The following is a 21,892-nucleotide window of genomic DNA, read 5'->3' as shown; positions in this document are numbered from 1 at the left end:
AGTTAGTTTGTATCAGACACTGTACGTGGAGGCTCCACAACGTGCGCATCTTCACCACGACGTAACTTTCCTATAGGGAAACTCACAGCCTTAACTCAGGGCTCTGTCGCCTACTGAGGAATTTTTAAAAAGCACCAGTGCTGGAAGAATACTAAGAAATACATTGGCTCTCATTAAGAAGATTGTCATGATTGTCTATAGCAGATCTTCAAAATACTACTTAAACATGAGTCCTAACTCTCTGCAGCTCCTGTCCCAGGCACCTTAGACTTCATGGAGTAGGGGAAGACCCTGAACTTCTTTTGCAAATCAACGTTTTCCCAGAATTCTAATTTTCTGCCCACATTCTTGCTTATGCCAATGTGACCTGCCCATCAGTCGCAATCGAGAGGTGGATGCACCTGATGGAACGGGGTCACTGGGAAGAACACGCTGTCAGCAAGCAAGGATCTATGAGTAAAGCAATGTGTCGCCTCCACAGCTCTTTCAGAGGAAGACGAAGGCAGCAGAAGAGCTGCCGGTCAATGGTCATCACTGCTGCTACAGAAACATACAACAGCACGTACCTGCAGGCAGGAGAAAGCCACATGGTTCACAGAATCACAGGATCGTTCGGGTTGGAGGGACCTCCAAAGCTCCCCCAGTGCCCCCCTGCCATGAGCAGGGACATCTTCACCAGCTCAGGTTGCTCAGAGCCCCGTCCAGCCTGGCCTGGGATGTCTCCAGGGATGGTTCAGCCACCACCTCTCTGGCCAACCTGGGCCACGCTCTCACCACCCTCAGGGCCAACAATTCCTTCCTCATGTCCAGCCTGAATCTCCCTCCTTTAGTTTAAACCCATCACCCCTTGTCCTGTCACAACAACAGCTGACATTACCACGCTGCAAACTCGCTGTTTCTAACCTGCAACGGCGGCATCGAGCTCGTCCTCCTCCACGGACTCCTGGGACAGGAGATCTGCCAGGGGAGAGAGCGGGTAACAGCTGTTGAGGTTCAAGCCCAGCATGAAGTTGTGCACTTTTCCAGCGCGCCCTTCCCTGGTGTTGAAAAGGGCGCTGTCGCCCACCAGCGCCATCAGCATCCGCTGGACCCAGCTCTCCTGGCTGCTGTTCTGATACTCCTGATTCGCCTCCGTGTTTTCAGTGCCTGTAGAGGAAAATCAACATAATCCACGGTGAGACAGTTCATACGCAAAGTGTAAAACCAAGATTTCTAGGTCTACTAAAATAAAGCATCTATTATAATAGATGACCTGAGCCAGACAGACTTAATTGGTCCGGATGGTGAGGGCGATGAGGATACAGCTTTATCTGCACTAGTGACCAAAATGCAAACGATCCAGGCTCAGGGGACAGATTTGAGTCTCCAAGATTTACGTAGAGGTAAATTCACCTGGCTGTGTGTTGACACCCATCTCCATCCTTTACCGCCTGCTAGAAACCCAGCTTTCCTTAAGAAGGCAAAGTTAGTCTGCATACAAGAGAATGCTACAGCATGGGAATTCTAAAATATCTCAAAATATCCTTTCAGTGAACTGCAGACTACAATTAATATCTGGTTTTAATTAACTAAAGAGTACAAAAGACTTAGATGTCTACTGCTAGATGTCGCAGTAAAAATGACTTGGACCGGTGTCAAAACTTAACTTTTTTGGGGTATTTTATGCAACAGGATAATTCAAGTTCAGGCTTGTTACTTTAACTCCAGCACTGAGATGTGCCTCTTTAAACCAGGCTTTAACAAAGCTGGGTTTTATATAAGTAGAGAGCAAACAAGCATCAAACAGCACCAAGTTTAGAGGCCCAACATCTGTACAATAATATTGTATAGAAGTGAGAGGGATGACCAGGTGTTTACAAATGACAGATTTGTAGGCTGCCCACTATGGCTACAAACTATGAGAGAAATGCAGCGTTTCGTGCTGGCTGTAGCGCTTACACAGGAAATCCACAAACAAACACAAAACTGTGCCATCACCCGCCCTCTATTCTTTTACACAAGAAGAAGGAATCGTTTAACTGAGCTCATGACATAATTCATCGTCTCATCGCACAAGATCTTTTCTTCCTGGAGATCCCAAAATTCCCAAGAGCTGCATTTGCTTTAGTTGTTAAAAACACCATCAATTTCTTCAGGTGAAAATCACTGTTGTCCCCCAAAGTATCATCAAATACAAAAGCATTATTAGGATGAAACATAGATCCTGACTAAAATCCCAGCAATCCCCAGGTGCTTTAGGTGCCTGAAGAAAATTTTCAAGAGGATCTTTTCATCCCACTGCCCCATGTTCCCCTTGTGGCTGCACCTTTTCTGGGAAACCGGATTTGGGCGTTATTTAAAACACCGTGTAAAGGTGCTAGAAGATACCTATGAATGCTGGAAGCACAAATTAATACTTGATCAAGGAAGCCCTGAAAACAATGGACATAATTGGCTGGGTTGACTACAATTCATCAGCAAAAGCTGATGAAAATAGTAAACTACGGAAGAAAATGTGAGCATTTCCTTACCTTTTGGATGCTGCGATTCATCTTCACTGTCTGAACTGTCGTTGCTTACGAGGTGCTTTAGCCTGATATTTTCTGTTGAAAGAAATAGAAAATTCCTTTAAACAGCTGGGCTTTAATTAGCAGAAAAGCTAAGAATTTCAAGACAATCTGAGTCATAAACGCTATCATAGTCTTCATCATAGAAAAATCCAGCTGAAGAGATTCGAGCTGCTGTGGATCTCTCTCTGTGTACAGAATCTGATCAGAATATACTCACGTTCATCTGCAATTTTAACAAAGCTCCTGCGCTAAGGAGATTTAGCCAAAGGGCTGAGAAAACACAATGTCATCCTAAAGCAGGACCTACCGCTCGCCTCTGCATCACACAGCTGACTCATTTCATTCACCGGGATTAAAATTTAGATGTATAGCTTCTCTTCGCCCAATAACTCCAAGTTAATTTCTATTAATTACCTGCTATTGGAAAAAACAAATGCTTAACCTTATTCATCTATAAATGAGCACCTCCCAAAGCAGTGGGGAGAAAACAAAATCCAAGATGGTTATGGAAGTTCTACTGGATATGTGCGAAAAATAAAGGTCAATGCAGCTACACGGGTAGAAAAGACCATTTCTTCTCATAACGTTAAGTGAGAGAAATAAAGCAAGAAAGGAATTAACTTCTCTGGCAAAAATCGGAGCTTTGTGAAGGTCAACAGCTTTGTCCACAAACTCTTTGTTACCTGTTCACTGCTATCTCACGGAATTATTTCAAATCAAAACTAGTACTGAAGAGCGACACCTTCCATCCCTTGAGTAAGGTTTGTAGTGGAGGTGAATACATGTAAAAATGGATTATAGGCTGACAATGTTATTTTCACTCATTATGGATGGCCTAATTTATTGAAATATAACAGATTTGCAATGTTTTATGAGCAGCCTTATCTTGGAAGCGTAGAGCCTACAGGCAAGGGCATCCAAGAGAAGACTTTGGAAAACTAGCACTCTTTATTCTCTAGTGTATTGTATGCTGGGATTAATCTCTAATCGAAATCTGAAGCCAGTTAAAATAAACTTAATGAGGGTTGTTTCCTAATGAACTTGAACGTGCTGTAATAACTGTTTTTTCCATTTGAAAATGAAAATACAATGTGACAGAAGGACAACGTTGGTCACCGGTGGCTCGTCCCTGCCTTGGGTTGGTATTTCCCGCAAATGCTGTGATTCCTACCCAATATGGTAATTACAACGGCAATTACACTTGGCGCTTTTTGCTTAAGTCTAAATCTGAGAGAAAAGATTAATGAGAGAGTCTCTGTAATATCAAGTGTAAAAAAAACAGCTTTATTACTCTAGGTAATGAATGCTGGCCTCAAGTGACCACCACTGTCACCTTTTTTCTACAAAGGAACATACAACACTGTAAAACGCCCACAGAAGCAGAAGAGCTTAGTCATCATGTATTTTTCCTTAAGTATTTTTTCTCTTTAATACTCATCAGGTCCTCAAACACCGTCAATGGACAAACATGCGCCAAAGACAAACACACACAAATTCTTTGGCGATGACATAGGAGACAGGTCAAAATAAAAAATAGTGACCAAAAAAGGAAGACAAAAACCCCCAATAAATCAAATTTTTGGACATCAAATCATCTCTTTAAAGCAAAATCTCTTATTTACTGTTTCTAGGTGTGGTTTTCTATGTGCTCTACGCACAGTGGCTTTTCGCATGTCCCCTGGAATTTTGTCATTGACTTTGGGGGTACCAAAGTTTCACTGGGACATCTACAGCTCTGGTGGTTCAAGTCACGTCACTATTTTCACATGTGATCCTACTTCAAAGCCTGTTTTTCAACATATCTGAAATGAGCCATGGATGAGAGCTACCATTCTGTGTCTCTACGTCTTCAAAAGCAATAAGAGACATGTCCACTATCAGATTTATTGACAGAGATCACAGAACCACAGAATGCCACAATGTCAGGGGTTGGAAGGGACCTGGAAAGCTCATCCAGTGCAATCCCCCCATGGAGCAGGAACACCCAGATGAGGTTACACAGGAAGGTGTCCAGGCGGGTTGGAATGTCTGCAGAGAAGGAGACTCCACAACCCCCCTGGGCAGCCTGGGCCAGGCTCTGCCACCCTCACTGGGAAGAAGTTTCTTCTCAAATTAAAATAGAACCTCCTGTGTTCCAGTTTGAACCCATTACCACGTGTCGTATCACTGGTTGTCACCGCGAAGAGCCTGGCTCCATCCTCCTGACACTCACCCTTTATCTATCTGTAAACATTAATGAGTCCCCCCTCAGTCTCCTCTTGTCCAGCTCCAGAGCCCCAGCTCCCTCAGCCTTTCCTCACACGGGAGACGCTCCACTCCCTTCAGCATCTTGGTGGCTGCGCTGGAGTCTCTCCAGCAGTTCCCTGTCCTGCTGGAACTGAGGGGCCACAACTGGACACAAGATTCCAGGTGTGGTCTCCCCAGGGCAGAGCAGAGGGGCAGGAGAACCTCTCTGACCTACTGACCACCCCCTTCTAACCCACCCCAGGTACCATTGGCTTCCTGGCCACAAGGGCCCAGTGCTGGCTCATGGTCACCCTGCTGTCCCCAGGACCCCCAGGTCCCTTTCCCCTACACTCCTCTCCAACAGCTCGTTCCCCAACTTACACTGGAACCTGGGGTTGTTCCTGCCCAGATTCAAGACTCTACACTTGCCCTTGTTATATTGCATTAAATTTCTCCCCGCCCAGCTCTCCAGCCTGTCCAGGTCTCTGATGGCAGCACAGCTTCCAGTGTCAGCCACTCCTCCCAGCTTGGTGTCATCAGCAAACTTGCTGATAGTACACTCTATTCCCTCGGCCAAATAATTGATGAATATATTGAACAATACTGGCCCCAGCACTGCCCCTGAGGCACTGCACTGGATACAGGCCTCAACTGGACTCTGCCCCATTGACCACGACTCTCTGGCTTCTTCCCATCAGTAGGTGTTAACACTCATGAGCTGTATCAGAAATATGAACCTGGAGGCACAGGTCTCATTTTCATCCATAAAAGTACATTTTCACACAGCTGAATGCCACCTATTAGGGGACTGAGACAGCTAAGGGGCTTGGTTTTGTTGTTGCTGTTTTAAATCAACTCTATCTGCATTTTCTCTCTACGCTCTTCAGAAAAAATCTGACTGCCTAGTACAATTTATTTATTGGTTTTATATGTCCCTGTGTTCTGAATAGCAAAAAAAAAAAAGTGTAAAAAACCCCTTCATTGTCAACTGCATTCTCAAACGAAACACAAAAAGTCTGTCGAAACCAACCTAAGATGAATTCCTTACAGTCGTTTTGCCATTTGTGCGTTAGGAATGAAACCAAAATTATTAAGTAGTAAATAAAGGATCAGATACCAACAGGTGATCTGTGGTTAGAATGGAACAACCCAACAATCTAGAGATGCTAAAATTTGATTTTACTAATCCCTTGAATAATACAGTTCAGTGACAAGAGGCCACACAGTATTTGTCAACTTCCAATCTCCAAAAACCTGCCTAACAACATAAAAAAGGGAATTGGACTCTCTTAGCTGTGTGAAAACAGTTGGATATACGCAGGTGACTTACAGCACCTCGGATACTGATCAGAAACCAAAGTGAGAGAAAGAAAATCCAATTATGAATGTTCTTTCCCTGACCTCATTCAGCATTTAGCAATGTCAGCAACTACAGTGACTTCATTCCACATTCTTCAAATGACGACCACAAATGACTACCGTCCTTCCACAAGCCCTGCATCTTGCTCATAATTATTTTGCATAGCAGCAGAATTAGTTCTTAGTATTACCTAATTCTTCTTCCATGGTGGGACCTCTATTTTGAGAATTGGAGACGCCAAGCACTCTGTTAAATAATATAGAAAAGGCACTGCCCCAGACACCTGAAAGGGAAAAATAAACAGTGAATGGAGGTTGGTAGAAGAAAAAAACCCAAACATATATTGCGGTATTTAAGCAATTATTGGAGCACAACTCTGATTTTGGAACATGCTACCTCATAAGCTCAAAAGCAACAAGGAAATGGGGAATGCCAACCCATGTCTGTGAAATCTTTCCAATGGATGTTTCCAAACAAACTGAGAACTCTGCTGCTTGTTGGACAATTTGTGGGATTGCATTTAAAACCCCCTGTGTTGTGGAGTCTCCTTCTGTGCAGACATTCCAACCCGCCTGGACACCTTCCTGTGTAACCTCATCTGGGTGTTCCTGCTCCATGGGGGGATTGCACTGGATGAGCTTTCCAGGGCCCTTCCAACCCCTCACATTCTGTGATTCTGTGAACCACCAAAATTAGATTTAATTTAAAGTCTCGGTCACATACTCACCCATCAAGAAATGCAGGGGATTTTCATTATACTTCTTCACCACTGTCCCCATAAAAAATTTGCTTCCAAACAAATCAGGAGACATAAAAGTGCCATACTTGGCCATACCAATCTCATAGGGACTGAATTCCACCCAGTCTGCAAAACAGGAAACACATTTGATTTAATTAGCAATCTCAACCTGAACAGAAGCAGAGGATATTCATCCAGGGTATTTCATTCATAAATGAACGAAACCTCTGTCCAAGCAGAGACATTTTAGTTACATAGGAAGGGAAATAACCAAAAGGAATATCTCTGAGGTTGTAAAGAAGTCAGAATTGTTTTATTTCAAATGACGGACAGTCTAATGTCACAGCAAAGAAGGAATTGTCATTCTCTCGTATCACAACAAACTATGGTAGAAGAATATGAGGCTGTAAAAACAGACGTTTAAAAGTAGCGATCACGAAGGAGAAAAACAAAATGACATCTGGTTTCCATCTCATGCTTCACTGTCACACGAAATGCCACGTGGGTCCAAGTCCCAAGTTTCTTTCATTGTGATCCTACAAAAATGTGGAAGGCAGAGAAAAAGGCGGCAGAAAAAATACTTAATAGCAGAAAAGTTGGGAAAGATTCTAGGAGAGGCATTTGGATTCCGCCAAAACCTGGAGTTTCTAGTGAAATCCAATTTGATAAGGCAAAGCTGGGAGGCAGCTGAGAAACTTATTAGTACTAAATGACGCAAAATAGATTTTAAAAGTACATGACTGAATAGAGAGCTCAATAAAAATATGGCATAAAATGTTCAAATGCATTCTATGATCTTAGCAGAACATTTCAGCAGTGATTTACATTCTGTGATGTATGTCTTTTTTGAAAACGGATTTTAGCTGATTTTGAAATGTCTTCTTTGATAGCAATGGAGTTGCTTACATTAGGGAATTCATTTCAAAAAGGGAGCAACGGCAAATAAAGAATACCTTGTGTTGTTAGTATTTCACCCATTCATCTATTTGATGGTCTATATTTTTAGTAGCGATTGATTTGTGAAATAACTCTGAAATGGAAAGGCAAAAGAAACAGCTTTGAAAAATGCCCACAAGTGATGGGACGCCATCCGCTCCTCGAGATATTCGGTGTTTCTGTGGAAACGTCAATACCAGCGTTAACCACTCGTCCTGCAAAGGAAAGGTTTAATCACGACCGCTGAGAGTTCCGTTTCACGGAGCAATGCTTATCTATGCTAAGTCAAATAAAACATCCTATTTGCCAAATAAACCACCCACAAGTCTTCGCATTCATTGGAACAGATGGAAATTCCTTCCTTGGGGAAGACCCAGTCTAGGAATATAACAGTATTTCCCTTTAGATACACAAAGAGGAATTGGCAGATAGGGATTTCAGAAGCATATTGACGGCAAAATGGAATTTAGAATTAGAATTAATTTAATCTGTGATAAATGCCGGGTCAGAAATGCCGGTGGCCAGGAAAACATGCAGAGCCTGGGGCACGAGAGCTCTGAGCAGCTGCAGGAAACCCCGCTCCAGCGCTCCCCAAAATTATCTGCTCTCATTAATGCATTTCAACTTGCATGCACATGAAAGAGTTCATCTACAGCTGTCATCTAGCAAATAAGAAAGTGTAGATAGTCCTGTCCAAATCTTACTATGACTTTCACATCAAGCTGTTCCGTTCTAAAAGGAAAAGAAAACATACAAAAGAAAAGATCAAGATCTAGCTTCCTATATAATGATATAGACGACGGTCTCAAAAAGCAAAACCAAGATCCACAGGTAGAGGTGATGCCTTTATTAGACCAATGGGTAAGGTCAGAGAAGTTACAGACCAGCCTTCGGGTACTTCTGGGTTCGCTTAGAGAACATCATTATTAATTAAAGATAATTTTATTTTTAATATGGTAAGCAAGTAACCCAAATAAAACTTTTCATAAAACAGCAACTCATCAAAACCCCAAATACTTTCATTTTAAGCAAAAAGCTTTCCATTTCCTAAGGAGGAAAGTAGACTTTCTCCCATGAAAAACGTAACCTAATTTACACCCTCATTTTCCATTACAAACAAAGTTTTGACAGCAGCTTCTCCAAATAATCTTTTTAGGAAATGTGGATACAATGCCTGACTTATAAACCTTGGTCCTTACATTCTCAGTCTTGTATATAACTATATATATAGTTATAGTTATATATATATATATCTCCTTTTTTTTCATACAGCATCTAGCACAATCGGACCCACTCTCAACCGAGGCTACTAGGTGGGATTAAAACCTACAGTATAAATAAAAGCAAACCCCCCTTTTGTGTTACTAACAGTACTTAAGACTCTGTACAAGTAAAAAAGAGGTAGCAGATCATCTTTGTTTAACTTTATTTTAACTCTTCTTAAAAAGAGGAATAATCCTGTCCAACTGAAGACATTTCCCTTTCCCTGTTTCATACACTAATGTTAAACAGTTTTCTGCTGTTGGAGAAACAGCAGCTTTCTTTTTGTCTTGACTCAAGCGATGTACTTATTAATAGCTACTTCATGGAAAAGCAATATTCTTCACAATGGGCAGGAAATAATCTTTTTGCCACATATACAGAATAAACCTTGGTTGCCACTTAATATTTCACAACAACCTAAAGTGTTAGACTTAATTTCAGAAAAAAAAAATAAAGGTTACAAAATAGTCTAAGAGTAAGTCTCCAAACCCAAGAAATAAAAGGCCATTGACCTATAATGAAGTCTGGCTTTCCATGGACAGGAAAAAATGCATCGTAAAAGCCTAAAATAGGCTCAGTTGCATGGTATGCCATGAAAAATACGTCCGTATGATACCTGATCTCCACAACCTTGATGCAAATACTGCACCAATTGTATAAATATGCACCTACTGAAGTATGTGATCACTTATCCCTGAGTAACCTTGTGTTTTCAGAAGCCACCGAACACAGATGTGTCCCTTGCCCCATCACCTCTGAAAACCCCTTGGAAGTGCCCATTTGGTATCTCCTTTGACATGGTATACCCTTGATGTGGTATATCCTCTGACATGGTATATATCCTCTGACATGGTATATATCCTCTGACATGGTATCTCCTCTGATATCACACATTCCTATTTTTGAAATAAATTCAAATCTCCCCATAACTCAGTTTATAACAACACAAATTCTGTTAAGCCCCGAAGAATGTTTTCATATTACAGCAAATTCTTTCCTAATCCTCGCCATACGACTAATAACTTCAACGTGTCCCAAGTTGCAGGATACAATTAGTCTCAGAAGTATTAAAAAAAAACAATAATAAGCTCTTTTTCAGCCACACGCTGCTTTTCACAATTGACTCATCCACAGCTGGAAAACACACCTGCAAACATGAGCTCCGAGACATCTGGTTTGACGTGGAGACACGTGAAGAGTGGGAGAGCGCACTGGGCACGGTTGATTTTCTCTTTCATGTCGCTCAGGGTGGTGTCCATTCTCTGCACGAAAAGAAAGATATTACGTCCAAACAGATCCTGCCCGTGTCTGGGAAACTACCCACTGCTCGAAAATCCTCCAAGAGAAGGAAAATGGACAAGCTCAGTTACTGCCAAGAAAAACAGAAGAACTTGTAAAAGGAAGTAATTGACTTGAATATCTTCTAAGTGCACAATTCAGGAAGGAAGGAGTGGGAGTAGACATGATGTGAAGATGAAATAAGCATGAATGATATAAAAAATAATGTGACCAAAGAGCAAATAGCACTGCTGGATGAAGTAAGTTCTTTGCTACTCTTAGAGGAAAACGCTCTTAGGCAGCACCACCATTGATCATAATGTATTATTTGTATTTAATCTGTGCTTCTTCTGAAAAGTCAACAAAGATCTTTAACATCCCTTCAGCATCAGAAACTCACCTTAGAGATCACAGTTACTAAAAGCTGCGTTGCCCATTTTTCAGTATTTTAGAGTGTTTAAACCTAACAGCATCGTGTAGTCATGAAAAATACAGGTGTAGAAAACACGTCTGTGAAATACAACAGTATGAAGCCCTCTTATGGCCTCTATTTTTCAGGAAAACAAGTAATAATAAATAGAGATGTGGATATTTCACCTTGAAATTAGTATTTTGTTAAGCAAATGTTGCTTTTCTTATAGCAAAATCTGCATGAAGAGGTGATACCATTCCATAATTTTTGTTGCAATGGCTTGAGTGGTGATTTTAATGGATGATACACAATGTTAAGAGGCTGCAGTTGAGTTCGTTTCTGTTGCACACGAACGCACAGTGTTTTCCTGGCTCTTAAATAAATTAATACCATTCACAAACATGTCCCAGAGCAAGGAAAGCCTTTTAGAAGTGTCTTATTCAGGATTTGTTCAGCTGTAACTTTAAACATTCCTATTGCTAAACAATGTCACCAAGGTAATTTAAAAAAAAATAGTATCAGCGGTTATTATGCAATAGTTTCACAGCCCTAATTACCATCGAGAAATGAACTCACGTTATGGATAAGTGTTTCACCTATCAGCATTCCAAAGATATCGGTGAAGGTGACGGGCTGGCCCGAGCTTTTCTTATTCCACAGCGCTTCGATGTAGCGTTTGACTTTCTGAGGAGTGAGCAGCAGAAGTGGGTTGTGACTCACAGAGTTCATCAATTCTTGATTAATCTCCTTGGGTCCTTTCTCTGGAAAATCTGGGTGCGAATACAAAGTCGACATGTACCTGCAATGGAAAATTTGCTCTGTAAGTACCGAAGCCCGGTTCAAAGTCACCTGCCTGAAATGTACAATAAGTAATTTGATCCAATTACTGAATGAATCAGATTAATTTACTCACCATTTATACAGTAAATGGTCATGTCTTTTTCTCAAGGCATAGAAAGCTAAACAACTCGTTCAAAATGTAAGCATACAGACACTCATAGATTTCCATAATGTGGATGATGTAAAAGATCAGAAAGTATTCCTCATATATTTATTTAAGGGAAAAGAACAGAATCATCATAAGCAGAAAAAGCAGCTGTCAGGGTGTAGGTACATTTTGCAGATGGGAGGTCCTGTAAATACACAGCTCTGTAACTCTAAGATGTACCTCTCTCTGTCACTCTCCAGTTTATTATCACTATTCAAAAATCCCTAAAACATATGAGAATACCGAGATGGCTCCATAATCAGACGAAGCACAATAACTACAATGTGTGCAGAGATTTAATTGACTCTGGAGATTCAGGAGAGTCAAATTCTGGCAAATCCTGGTTTTCTCACTAACTCTGGAAACTGCAGTTTTGTGTGCTCAGACACCCCTGTGGACACGTGTGGTTCACACTTGGTTGTCTCAAGTAACACGATGGGTAAAGACTCAAGATGGGCCGCTGAAACCTGCTATTAGGTTGGTGCAAAACTTATTGCCATTTTTGCCTTGTTGAAATTTGCCATTTTGGAATACATTCTTAAATAAATGTGGTTATGTTATACACCATTTTAATGCGCTTTTCTCACTTTATGTTTTTTTGCTGCTGACTTATCACTTTGTTTATTTTAGATTTATTTTAGGCTATGGAAGTGATGTCAGACAGAAAGAAAATTCGAGCAATGCTTTTATTCAAGATGGGTCATAAAGCAGCGGAGACAACTCACAAGACGAACACGGTGTTTGGCCCAGGAGCCGCCTGGGCTCAGTGGTTCAGGAAGTTTCGCAAAGGAGATGAGGCCTTGAGGACGAGGAGCAGAATGGCCACCATTGGAAGGTGACAACGACCAGCTGAGAGCGATCATGGAAGCTGGGCCTCTTACAGCTACACCAGAAGCTGCCGAAGACTCAACGTCGACCATTCTACGGTCGTTCGGCATTTGAAGCAAATTGGAAAGGTGGAAAAGCTCAATAAGTGGGTGTCTGGTGAGCTGACCAAAAAACAAAGAAATTATTGTTTGGAAGTGTCGTCTTCTACACAACAACAACAACAAACCATTGCCCGATCGGATTGTGATGTGTGACAAAACGTGGACTGTACACGACAACCAGCTCAGTGCGTGGACCTAGAAGAACCTCCAAAGCACTTCCCAAAGCCAAACGTGCACCAAAAAAAGGTCACGGTCACTGTTTGGTACTGCCGCTCTGATCCGCTCCAGCTTCCTGCATCCCAGCGGAACCGTCACACCTGAGCCGTCTGCTCAGCAAACCGGTGAGATGCACCAAAACTGCAGCGTCGGCAGCGGCATCGCTCACCAGAGAGGGCCGATTCTTCGCCATGACAAAGCCAGAGCGCAGGTCACACAAACAACGCTGCAAAAGGTACTAAGTTTTGCCTCATGTGCCACATTCGCCTGAGCTCCCCCAACCGACTGCGCCTCTTCAAGCATCTCGACAGCTTTGTGCTTTCCAAGAGTTCGTTGAATCCCAAAGCATGGATTTTTACAATACAGGAATAAACAAACTTATTTCTCATTGGCAAAAATGTGATGATTATAATGGTTCCTACTTTGATTACTAAAGATGTGTTTGAGCCTTGTTACAATGGTTTCAAACCCATAGTCCAAAACCACAATTACTTTTGCACCAACCTATTAGCTGCTAATTTCACTATTACTTATGCAATTAGCTGGCTCGGGTATACATACCACACTGCAGGCATAACGCTCTAATTGTGCAGAGCAGTGAGGCACACGCTGCGTGAGCTCAGCCCTGAGATCACTGCCCGGCGCTTTGCTGGGCAGCACGACGAACCCCGGCACGGGTGATGTAAGAACTTGACTCAGCTAGAGCTGAGCGCGCACGTCAGCCCGTGGGCGAAACGCACGGGGCAGCGGCTGCCAGGTGAGCGGAGAAAGGGAAACACAGGATGAAGAATTCAGCGCAAGGTTGAAGCCAGATGACAGAAACTATCGGAGAGGTCAATGCATTGCTCCAAGGTTAGGCATGCAGCTGGGCAAGCAAGCAAAAACCTGCCTCTGTCTCCAGAAAAGGAATTCTCCAGCCTTCAGGAAAGAAAAAGAAAAGAGCATTATTCCCAAGTATAGATTGCATGGAAAAAAAAAAAAAAAGAAAAGAAAGGGAGTGTCAAAGTGTCAATTTATTTATTCATCAAGCATGGAAAGACTGAATAGGTGACATCACCAAGACAGCAAAAGCAAATTTGTTTAAATGCAACTGCTTCCAACATATGTTTCTGACCGAATCAGTTCAGATAATCTTGCTATTTTAATACCGATTTTATAGGTGTACATTACATCAACTACGTATTCACACCTGGGCTTTCCCAATAAAAGGACGTTGTGGCCAGCTGAGTGACATCTTTGCAGACCGTGGACTACACACCGTTCCCCAGGAACACAGCAGAAACTTTCCACACCGCATTGGGCCACGCTATTGCTCTTTATGCAGCCAAAACATACCTTCCACTTTGTGCAAATCGGACAAAAGCACATTCAGGTCTCTCAATAGACAGTGGTAAATCTGCCCCCAACAAGCACTACTGATAGAAAACCCAGGTTCCAGGGATGCAAACCATTTAGAGCTCCATCTGAACAAGAAATTTACTCTGGCTGACGAACGCTCACGGCATTTCAGAATCTTCTGGTATTCTGAAGGATTTCTGTCTAGTCCGGGAGAGGGGAAACAAGCCTCATGCAAATCAAAAATAATTGAAAATAAACCACACAAGAAACAGAATAGATCCTTATCTATTCCAAAAGACTTAACGACTTTGGGGTTAGAGTGTGTGGAATCAAAATTCATGTGCTTCCTTGGTTAAACCAGGGGATAAAACTCATCCACGCAGATTCCCTGCTCATTTATATTTAGCTAGTCCAACAAAAGTCTTTTTCCCTTACTCTCGAAGAAATGAGACCTTCATTTAACCTTATAATTTAGACTGGAAGGAACCTCGAGCTCTCCAGCTGAAGTCAGACGAGGTTGCTCAGGGCTTTGTTCAGTCAAGTTCTGCTTTCACATGAAGAATTCACTGAGTCAGAGAAAGAGAACGACACCTCACCCAGTTAAACAAGGATGCGGGAACACATCCCCGAGCTTGACCACTCTCGCTGCAAAATCATTTCCCTAATAGCTAATCGAATGTGCCTTGCTGTAACTTAAGGCCATTACATCTCATCCTCTCGCTGCCCATCTCCAAAAAGAGGCTGTTACAAGTTTAAAAGTTTGACTGTAAAGTTAGTCTGTAATTTTTCACTCAATGAAAAAGAATGTAGAGTTAAGGATTCCAAACAGTTAAGAAACTTGGATTGAATTTGTCAGATGTCTTTGGCTGACGAAAATTACACGGCTTTTAAATATGTTACATCACTTCATCGAAGAAACATCAAGACAAATAGTTTCAATGTTTGTAGTAAGTGTGATTTGGGGAATTTTTATCAAAGCTGAGAAGACAAAAGGTTACGGTTTCCCAGCACTGGGCAGGGAGGAACCCGCTCAGTCAGAAGAGTGGTTGATGCAGCCGCAATCCCGGGGTTCAAAGCGTTCTGCTGCCCACAAACGCTGAGCTCACAGCACCCAAAAAATGCCTTTCACACACTGACATCACTCTGATTTTTCCCTGTTGATGTTGTTCCTCTCAATGGTTTGAGGCATCCATTGAGTCAGACACAAGGACATCATCACTACCTGCGTAGGACATTCAAACTGAGATGTCTTTGTAGATCTTTTCTCCCATCTGACAGGGAGAACTGTTCGAAAAACCGATGTAATTTCTAAATTAAACAGTGACAATAGGAGCGATATGAGGCAATCCACAGCAGGACACTCCGCAGCACGGCAGTCGATCGATGCGCTTTCCTACGAGCTGAAACACATCTGCTCAAATCTCCTTACACTAAGAAAGAATTAGTGAACAGGTCCCAGTAAATCCACTAAGAAGGGGACTACTGAGTCTAAAACAGAGCAAAAGATCTTCCGGTGATGTTGAGAATCTCTGAAAAGTGCCTCAAAAGGATATTATGCAGTTTCGGTTGCACGAGGCATCATTTTCAAATCACAAGGCTTTTTTTTTTTTAATTTCATCAGGAAAATAAAAAATATTTTGCATTTATACCAGTAGCATGAAGTCTTTTTTTTTTTCTGGTTATTAAGATGAAAGAATCAGTTACAGAGTACATAAAACATCAGCTGTTGATTCAGAAACATGGGTGCATACATGTAGCATCTTTTTTCATCCACTCCTGCTGTCAGAACTCCTTGGAGATGACCTGGAGATGGAGCCATTCTGAACCACCCCAACCAGCAGACTTGTCCCACCAACCTGCTACGCTGCCAGGCAGCTGCTCCGTATGCCTCTGCTGCACTGATTGTGCATGCATAAAATTGTCTGTGAACTAGAATATTAGAAATAAGTCAAGTCTCACAAAAATTCCTTCTTGAACTGCCTGAAGAAACAGTGAAGAAAAACAAAGGAAAAAGCCCCTTACCACGTGGATCCCGAGAGACCAGCAACGTACGTCGCGCAGTCCAAAACTCCCGATTCGTAAAGCGCTTTCATGACGCCAGCAAAGCCGACCATGGCGCGAAATCCACCTCCTGAGCCCAGCACTGCGATCACCGGCACCTGCAGAGACGAGAAGAACAGCGTATCACCACATCAATGCTGATAAAGACTTAAAAGTACTAAATACATGTTATTCATCAACCCACAGCCAAACATACTTGTGCAATTCATAGGTGACCATCCCAAGATCCTCACAAAAAGACCTGTGCTTTTCCAAAGCTGGGCACAAAAGCTCTAGCAAGCCAAAAAGAAGGTATTTTGCATGTGTGTAAGAGACAACAAAGCACTTTAACAAAGCACTTTGAGATGCGACTTTTAAACAGTGTGCGTGGAACGGAACAGTACTGTAATCCCACCCATGAAGTCATCTGTCCCCAAGAGTGACGCTCAGTATCGGTGTGTCATTTACTCAGGCCTTTCTGCTTCACAAAGAGCTGGAGGGCAGAAGCGTTTTGCCAGGGGAGGGTCAGCTGGACATGAGGAAAAGGTTCTTCACCCAGAGGTGCTGGACACTGAACAGGCTCCCCAGGGACGTGTCATGGCCCCAACCTGACAGTGTTCAAGAAGAGACTGGACAACGTCCTCAGACACACGGGGTGACCTGTGGGGTTGTCAATGCAGGGACAGGAGTTGGACTCCATGATCCTGTGGGTCCTTCCGGCTCAGGACATTCTGTTATTCTTGATTTTGGGCCTGCAGCGCGGGAGGAGAGCGCTGCCGACCACGAGCAAGAGACGCCAGAACCCACCGGCAGCACGAGAGGTCCTGTCTGCCGCGGTGGAAACCTCACAGAGGAGCAGAGCATGATTCCTTTCGGCTTCCTATTTATCTTATCCCTACGGACACCCAGGAGGCGAAACAGACAGCACATAACAAAGCACCTAGCAGGCAGGGACATAAAGGGCAGTGAAATGTTTCTAGATGGTTACTGGAGTTACCTGAAAGGAGGTTGGACCGAGCGAGGGTCGGTCTCTTCTCCCAAGTGATAAGAGGAAACGGCCTCAAGTTGCACCAGGGGAGGTTAAGGTTGGATGTGGGGAACAATTTCTTCCCCAAAGAGCTGTGGGGCACTGGAACAGTCTGCCCAGGGCACTGCTGGAGTCACCATCCCTGGAGGGCTGGACAGACGGACATGAGGTTTTCAGGATATGGGGCAGTGCCAGGGGTGGGGTACGGGTGGAATCAATGATCTTAGAGGTCTTTTCCAACCAAAAAGATTCTGTGATTCTAAATGCACCTGGCTCCCATGCAGGCAAGAGGAAGATCTGACTGAGGCAACACGAGGGCAGGACAAAAGCAGGAATGCCCAAGAGAAGGGAGCTGCAAGATTGCTCCTGCTGGCAGTGACAGACACCTCCCACCTGCAGCTCTTGGCCTCAGCTCAGAGTTCTGATTACACAGGAGCAAATGCTGTCAGGGAGGAGGTGGGACTGCTCAGCACTGCGGGCAGCAGTAACACAGGCAGGGGATACCCCCGCCAGACCCCCCTCAGAGCAAGAACAAGGGGCGCAGGCACCCAAGACTGGGGCCTGCAGCCTTGTTCTTTCCAGTCTGAAAGAGGAACAGCTCCAGCAGATGCTATCAGGCTCAGGCAGTGTCACCAGTGAGACGCTTGGCTTCTTGCTCATGAAGCATTGCGTGCTCATGCAGATGGTCCGCAGGAGAAGAAAGAAACCACCTGACCAACAGAGTGAGGAACACTTACATGAACGGACTTGCTAATCTAATGAGGAAGACTTCAGACAAACTTCAGTGACAAGGACCTAAGCGAGTAAAGGCTGCAAACATTGTAAAGGCAGGAGGAACGCAGGGGAGAAAAAGCTGGAAGTGAGATCTGTGTGTTCCTGCTCCAAATGAAACATCCTCCAGTGTCTCTAGACTGATGCACAAGAAAAATTGGAAGTTCAAGTGCAGTCAGAGGCCTCTGACACAATCAGAATGTCCTAGATTTGGTGGGACAGCAGGGATGCTTGGGACGTTGCCATGGATGGGTGGAGGAGGGAATGCAGGCAGGGAAAGCATACAAGGGGGCTGTGTTCTACGGGAAAGCAGCTCTTTGGTTGCACAGAACATCAGGATACAACCAGACACGCGTCTTTTGGGAGTTTCTGGGCTGCGATCAGAAATAAAGTACCGCTGGGGACATGGTGGCACTGGGATTCAGACTGCTGAGCGACGGGATGAGCCAGGCAGGGGCTTCTCTGAAGACCAGAAGTGTCCCGATCCGGCTACGGTGCTCCCAGGGGATGTCAGCGCCCTGTCTACTAAAATCATGTGCAGAATTTCAAGTTCAGTTCACTCACACAGATCTGTGGCACCGCTGCAGACCTTAAAATACAACCAATAAGTCTCCATATCAGGCGAATAAACCACGCCAGGTCTCAGCATTACTAAGTGGTCGCCCCCGTGATGCCCTGTTACGCTGAACTCTAATTGCCTGGTATCTGAGGAATTAGAATTTATTTGAAGAAGTCACCACTTGTAGCAAGATTTCTAAATAAAAATATACTCAGTATTTCTTTAGAATGCCTGTCCTTCTTATTCATAATCCCAGATATTAAATTTGGTTATTAAATAAACTATTTAGTTACAAGAAGACCACAGAAATTTTTAAAGCATTCCAAGCACCAAATGACATCTTTGTGACAGAGCCAAAAGCAGTACAAGTTACTAATCAGAACCAGAAGTGAGAGAAATAATATTTTGGCTAGGAGTTTAAAAACACGTTTTCAAATAAAAATATGCTATTACTAGATAGCATGCAAACAGTCTCAAATTCAGAATAACCTTGCAAAAAACTACAGGAGAGGGAAGGAGAATTTATGTGTATCTGTGCAGGTACCAAGAGACAGCAAAGTGAGGAAAAGCAGGGCCAGTTATACGTGATGCCACATTGAAAATGTATCTACAGGGGGTTTATTTTACACTTCTTTCCTTCTTACTCCCCAGTCCTGACTTCAAAGCTGTTCCCTTCCACCGCATAGTTTCCCCAAGTATCTAGAAAGAAGACAAAATAAAATCAAAATTCACTCGCTACCATCATCAGAGTGTTTTAGACTCAGCAAAGCTCCCAGCTGGTTCCCAGTTTCCGAAACCTACAAGAATTTTCCACTGTTCAGCGGTGATAAGGTAACAGCCTCTTGGTTGTTACGAAGCGTAAAAAGAATTACACAGTCGTGCAGAAAGTCCCTATCTGATCAAACCGGTCATCAGTCAAAAATTTCACTGAAACGCAATTTAAGGTGCCAATAGATGGGATTAGTTATAAAAAAAGGACCGATGTGGCTCCTGAGTTGCGTTTCGTTCTGTGGACTCCGTGTGCCAAGCCGTGAAACTGCCCTGCGGACCGAAAACACAGTCACACGGACAGAATAATGCACGATGACCAAATACGTCGAGACGCTTCTCGCGAAAACTGCTTATTTGTGATGCGGTGAGATGATTTGATTATCTTCTTCATAAGTGTTAAGCTTTAGTAATAGAAACCATAGGTATTTCTGGCATTGGATTGCATCCCGCGCCTCGGAGATAGCTATCTATCAAAAAACGACCAAACAAAGGTAAAGATTTAGGACGTGCCTGTTTTGTTAAGCCAACGCCCCAATAACGGAGCAATTGCTTTGAACAGAAGAGCCGCATTACTAATCACGAAGTTCATAATGTACATCAGGCTTTGAAAGCTCTTTACAAACACTACCTAATTAACCTCCGCGGGCAAATCCCAACAGGACCGAGACTGGTTTGCAGGTGCAAGCCTGGAAAAAGTATGTGAGAGCAATTCCAAAGCACCACTACTCAACAGCTCTATTCATCAGCAATGAACACAAGGGAAAATCTGAGTTTTCTTCAGGATGCAGAGGAATCTGTAGGGAGGATCAACAAACACAGTCAAGAAGTCACGAGCATCCTGGCTGCAAACACGTATTTAATCCACAGGTGTACTGGCAATCACAGATCCATATACAGGAGGGCGAGTTTAACGAGAGGCCAGTGGATGTACAGTATAAGATCTCTTCTTTTCTTCTTGATAACAAAGTACAAAGAGTTGCGATCGTTACCTTATTTCCAGGAATTCAATTCAACTAAAGAGCTCTAAAGCAGAAGGCAGCAGCCTACGCAGGCTTCCCGCAGCACAGAAAGCTTTTCAGCCATGAAAAAAGAACTGCAAACAATCATCTGCTGCGCATTTATCTTCATTTATCTCAGCCAACTGAACACACGTTGACTCGTAGGCAAAAGCCAGGTGCGGAAGGTTGAGTTCTGAAGAGGGGAGCACATTTCCAAGCGGGCAGGTTTGGTAAAGCGGCCCTTTAGCTGCAATTCAGTTTCCAAACCGTTTAAGGACAAGAAATGGTAAGATGTGAAATGACGTCTATTTTACGAGTTGATGTCTAAGACAAACGGGGCGGGAGGAAGAAGCTGCAGAGAGAGTCCAAAGGGAAAAGAACCAAGAAGTCATTTCATGGCTAGAAAGAACAGAGCAAAGATGGGAGATGGAGGCGCGGAGGCTTCTCCATCTGCACAGGCTCCACTCTCGGGAGCTCTGAACCCAACAGCCTTTGTACAGAATCGATAAAACGGGGGCAGAGGTACTAAACCCATTCGAGCAGATTAGTAAACTTAGACCCAAAACCATTTTGAAGTGACTCACAAGATAATGATGTGGTGAGTCAACGGCCAAGATGGGAATTGAACACAAGGCTAAGGGACCCACACTGTTTTTGGACAAAGCTGCTGAGATACCATTCCAGCTCCACTGAAGAGGATTTAACGGCGCAGACCAAGTGTTTTGTCAATATATCTGTGCTGTTTCTCAGAAACATGGGGCGCCGCGCTGTGTGGACAAGCTCAGCAGCATATGGGTCATCTCAACAAGCGCTGCATCACCAAACCGGGCATGAAAATGAAAAGGATTTGGGAAACGAGATATGTTTCAAGAAAAGCGAGCTCTGAAAAAAACAATCTCAATCGTAGTATTTTGCAGTCATCTGGCAAAAAAAAAAGCAAAGCTAAAACATATTAAATCTTGTTTTGGGAACGAGTGGTGTAGATGTTTTTATTCAAATGCCCTGGAAACACAGCACACAAAATCCAGACCTGTGGCGCAAAACAAAATGCCATGGGGTACAGGGATGATTATTAAAAAGCGTTCTGCAAATGCGGTCTTTGGGAATAGACGCTTGCTTTAATTATGGCATTTTTAGAAAATTGTTTAAAGCAACAAAAATTATAGAAATAAGCTGAGCGGTAACACAGATATGAGAAATCTCATCCTCTGTGTTTTCAAAAAGTGCCTCAAGATGAAGTAAGGAAATTTGGAAGTACTCACTTCCCCAGGCAGGGATGGGTAATTATTTCCCAGGTATTGAAGTCTCCCGGCATTCCTGCAAGGCACACGAGTTGCTCTTCACAGATGAAGAAACTGAGGTGAACTTTGAGCAAGTAAGCGACTTGTTTAAGATTAAACAATGACTCACAGGCAGCTAAGAATATTCACGTCTCCTTCCTTCTGATGCCACGTTAAGACTACAAACACCCTATAAATCCTCCCGCTATCTC

General features: G+C 43.2%; 1 protein-coding gene across 1 annotated transcript in view; it reads right to left on the bottom strand.

Annotated features, from left to right (window-relative positions):
• The window catches only part of PLA2G4A (phospholipase A2 group IVA), a 74,026-nt gene that overhangs the window by 7,909 nt on the left and 44,225 nt on the right, over nt 1–21,892 (bottom strand). Inside the window, exons 8-14 of the mRNA XM_082053577.1 lie at nt 16,257–16,393; nt 11,340–11,562; nt 10,221–10,335; nt 6,863–7,000; nt 6,326–6,418; nt 2,511–2,582; nt 904–1,146 (exon numbers count right to left, since the gene is read on the bottom strand). Coding sequence (XP_081909703.1) covers nt 904–1,146; nt 2,511–2,582; nt 6,326–6,418; nt 6,863–7,000; nt 10,221–10,335; nt 11,340–11,562; nt 16,257–16,393 — 1,021 coding nt within the window. The remainder of the gene's footprint in view (nt 1–903; nt 1,147–2,510; nt 2,583–6,325; nt 6,419–6,862; nt 7,001–10,220; nt 10,336–11,339; nt 11,563–16,256; nt 16,394–21,892) is intronic.

This window comes from Streptopelia decaocto, assembly GCF_964273445.1.
Source record: "Streptopelia decaocto genome assembly, chromosome: 5".
In the NCBI taxonomy this organism is placed as follows: domain Eukaryota; kingdom Metazoa; phylum Chordata; class Aves; order Columbiformes; family Columbidae; genus Streptopelia; species Streptopelia decaocto.
The sequence above is the reverse complement of the archived record's forward strand: the minus strand, read 5'-3'. Positions and strand labels throughout refer to the sequence as shown.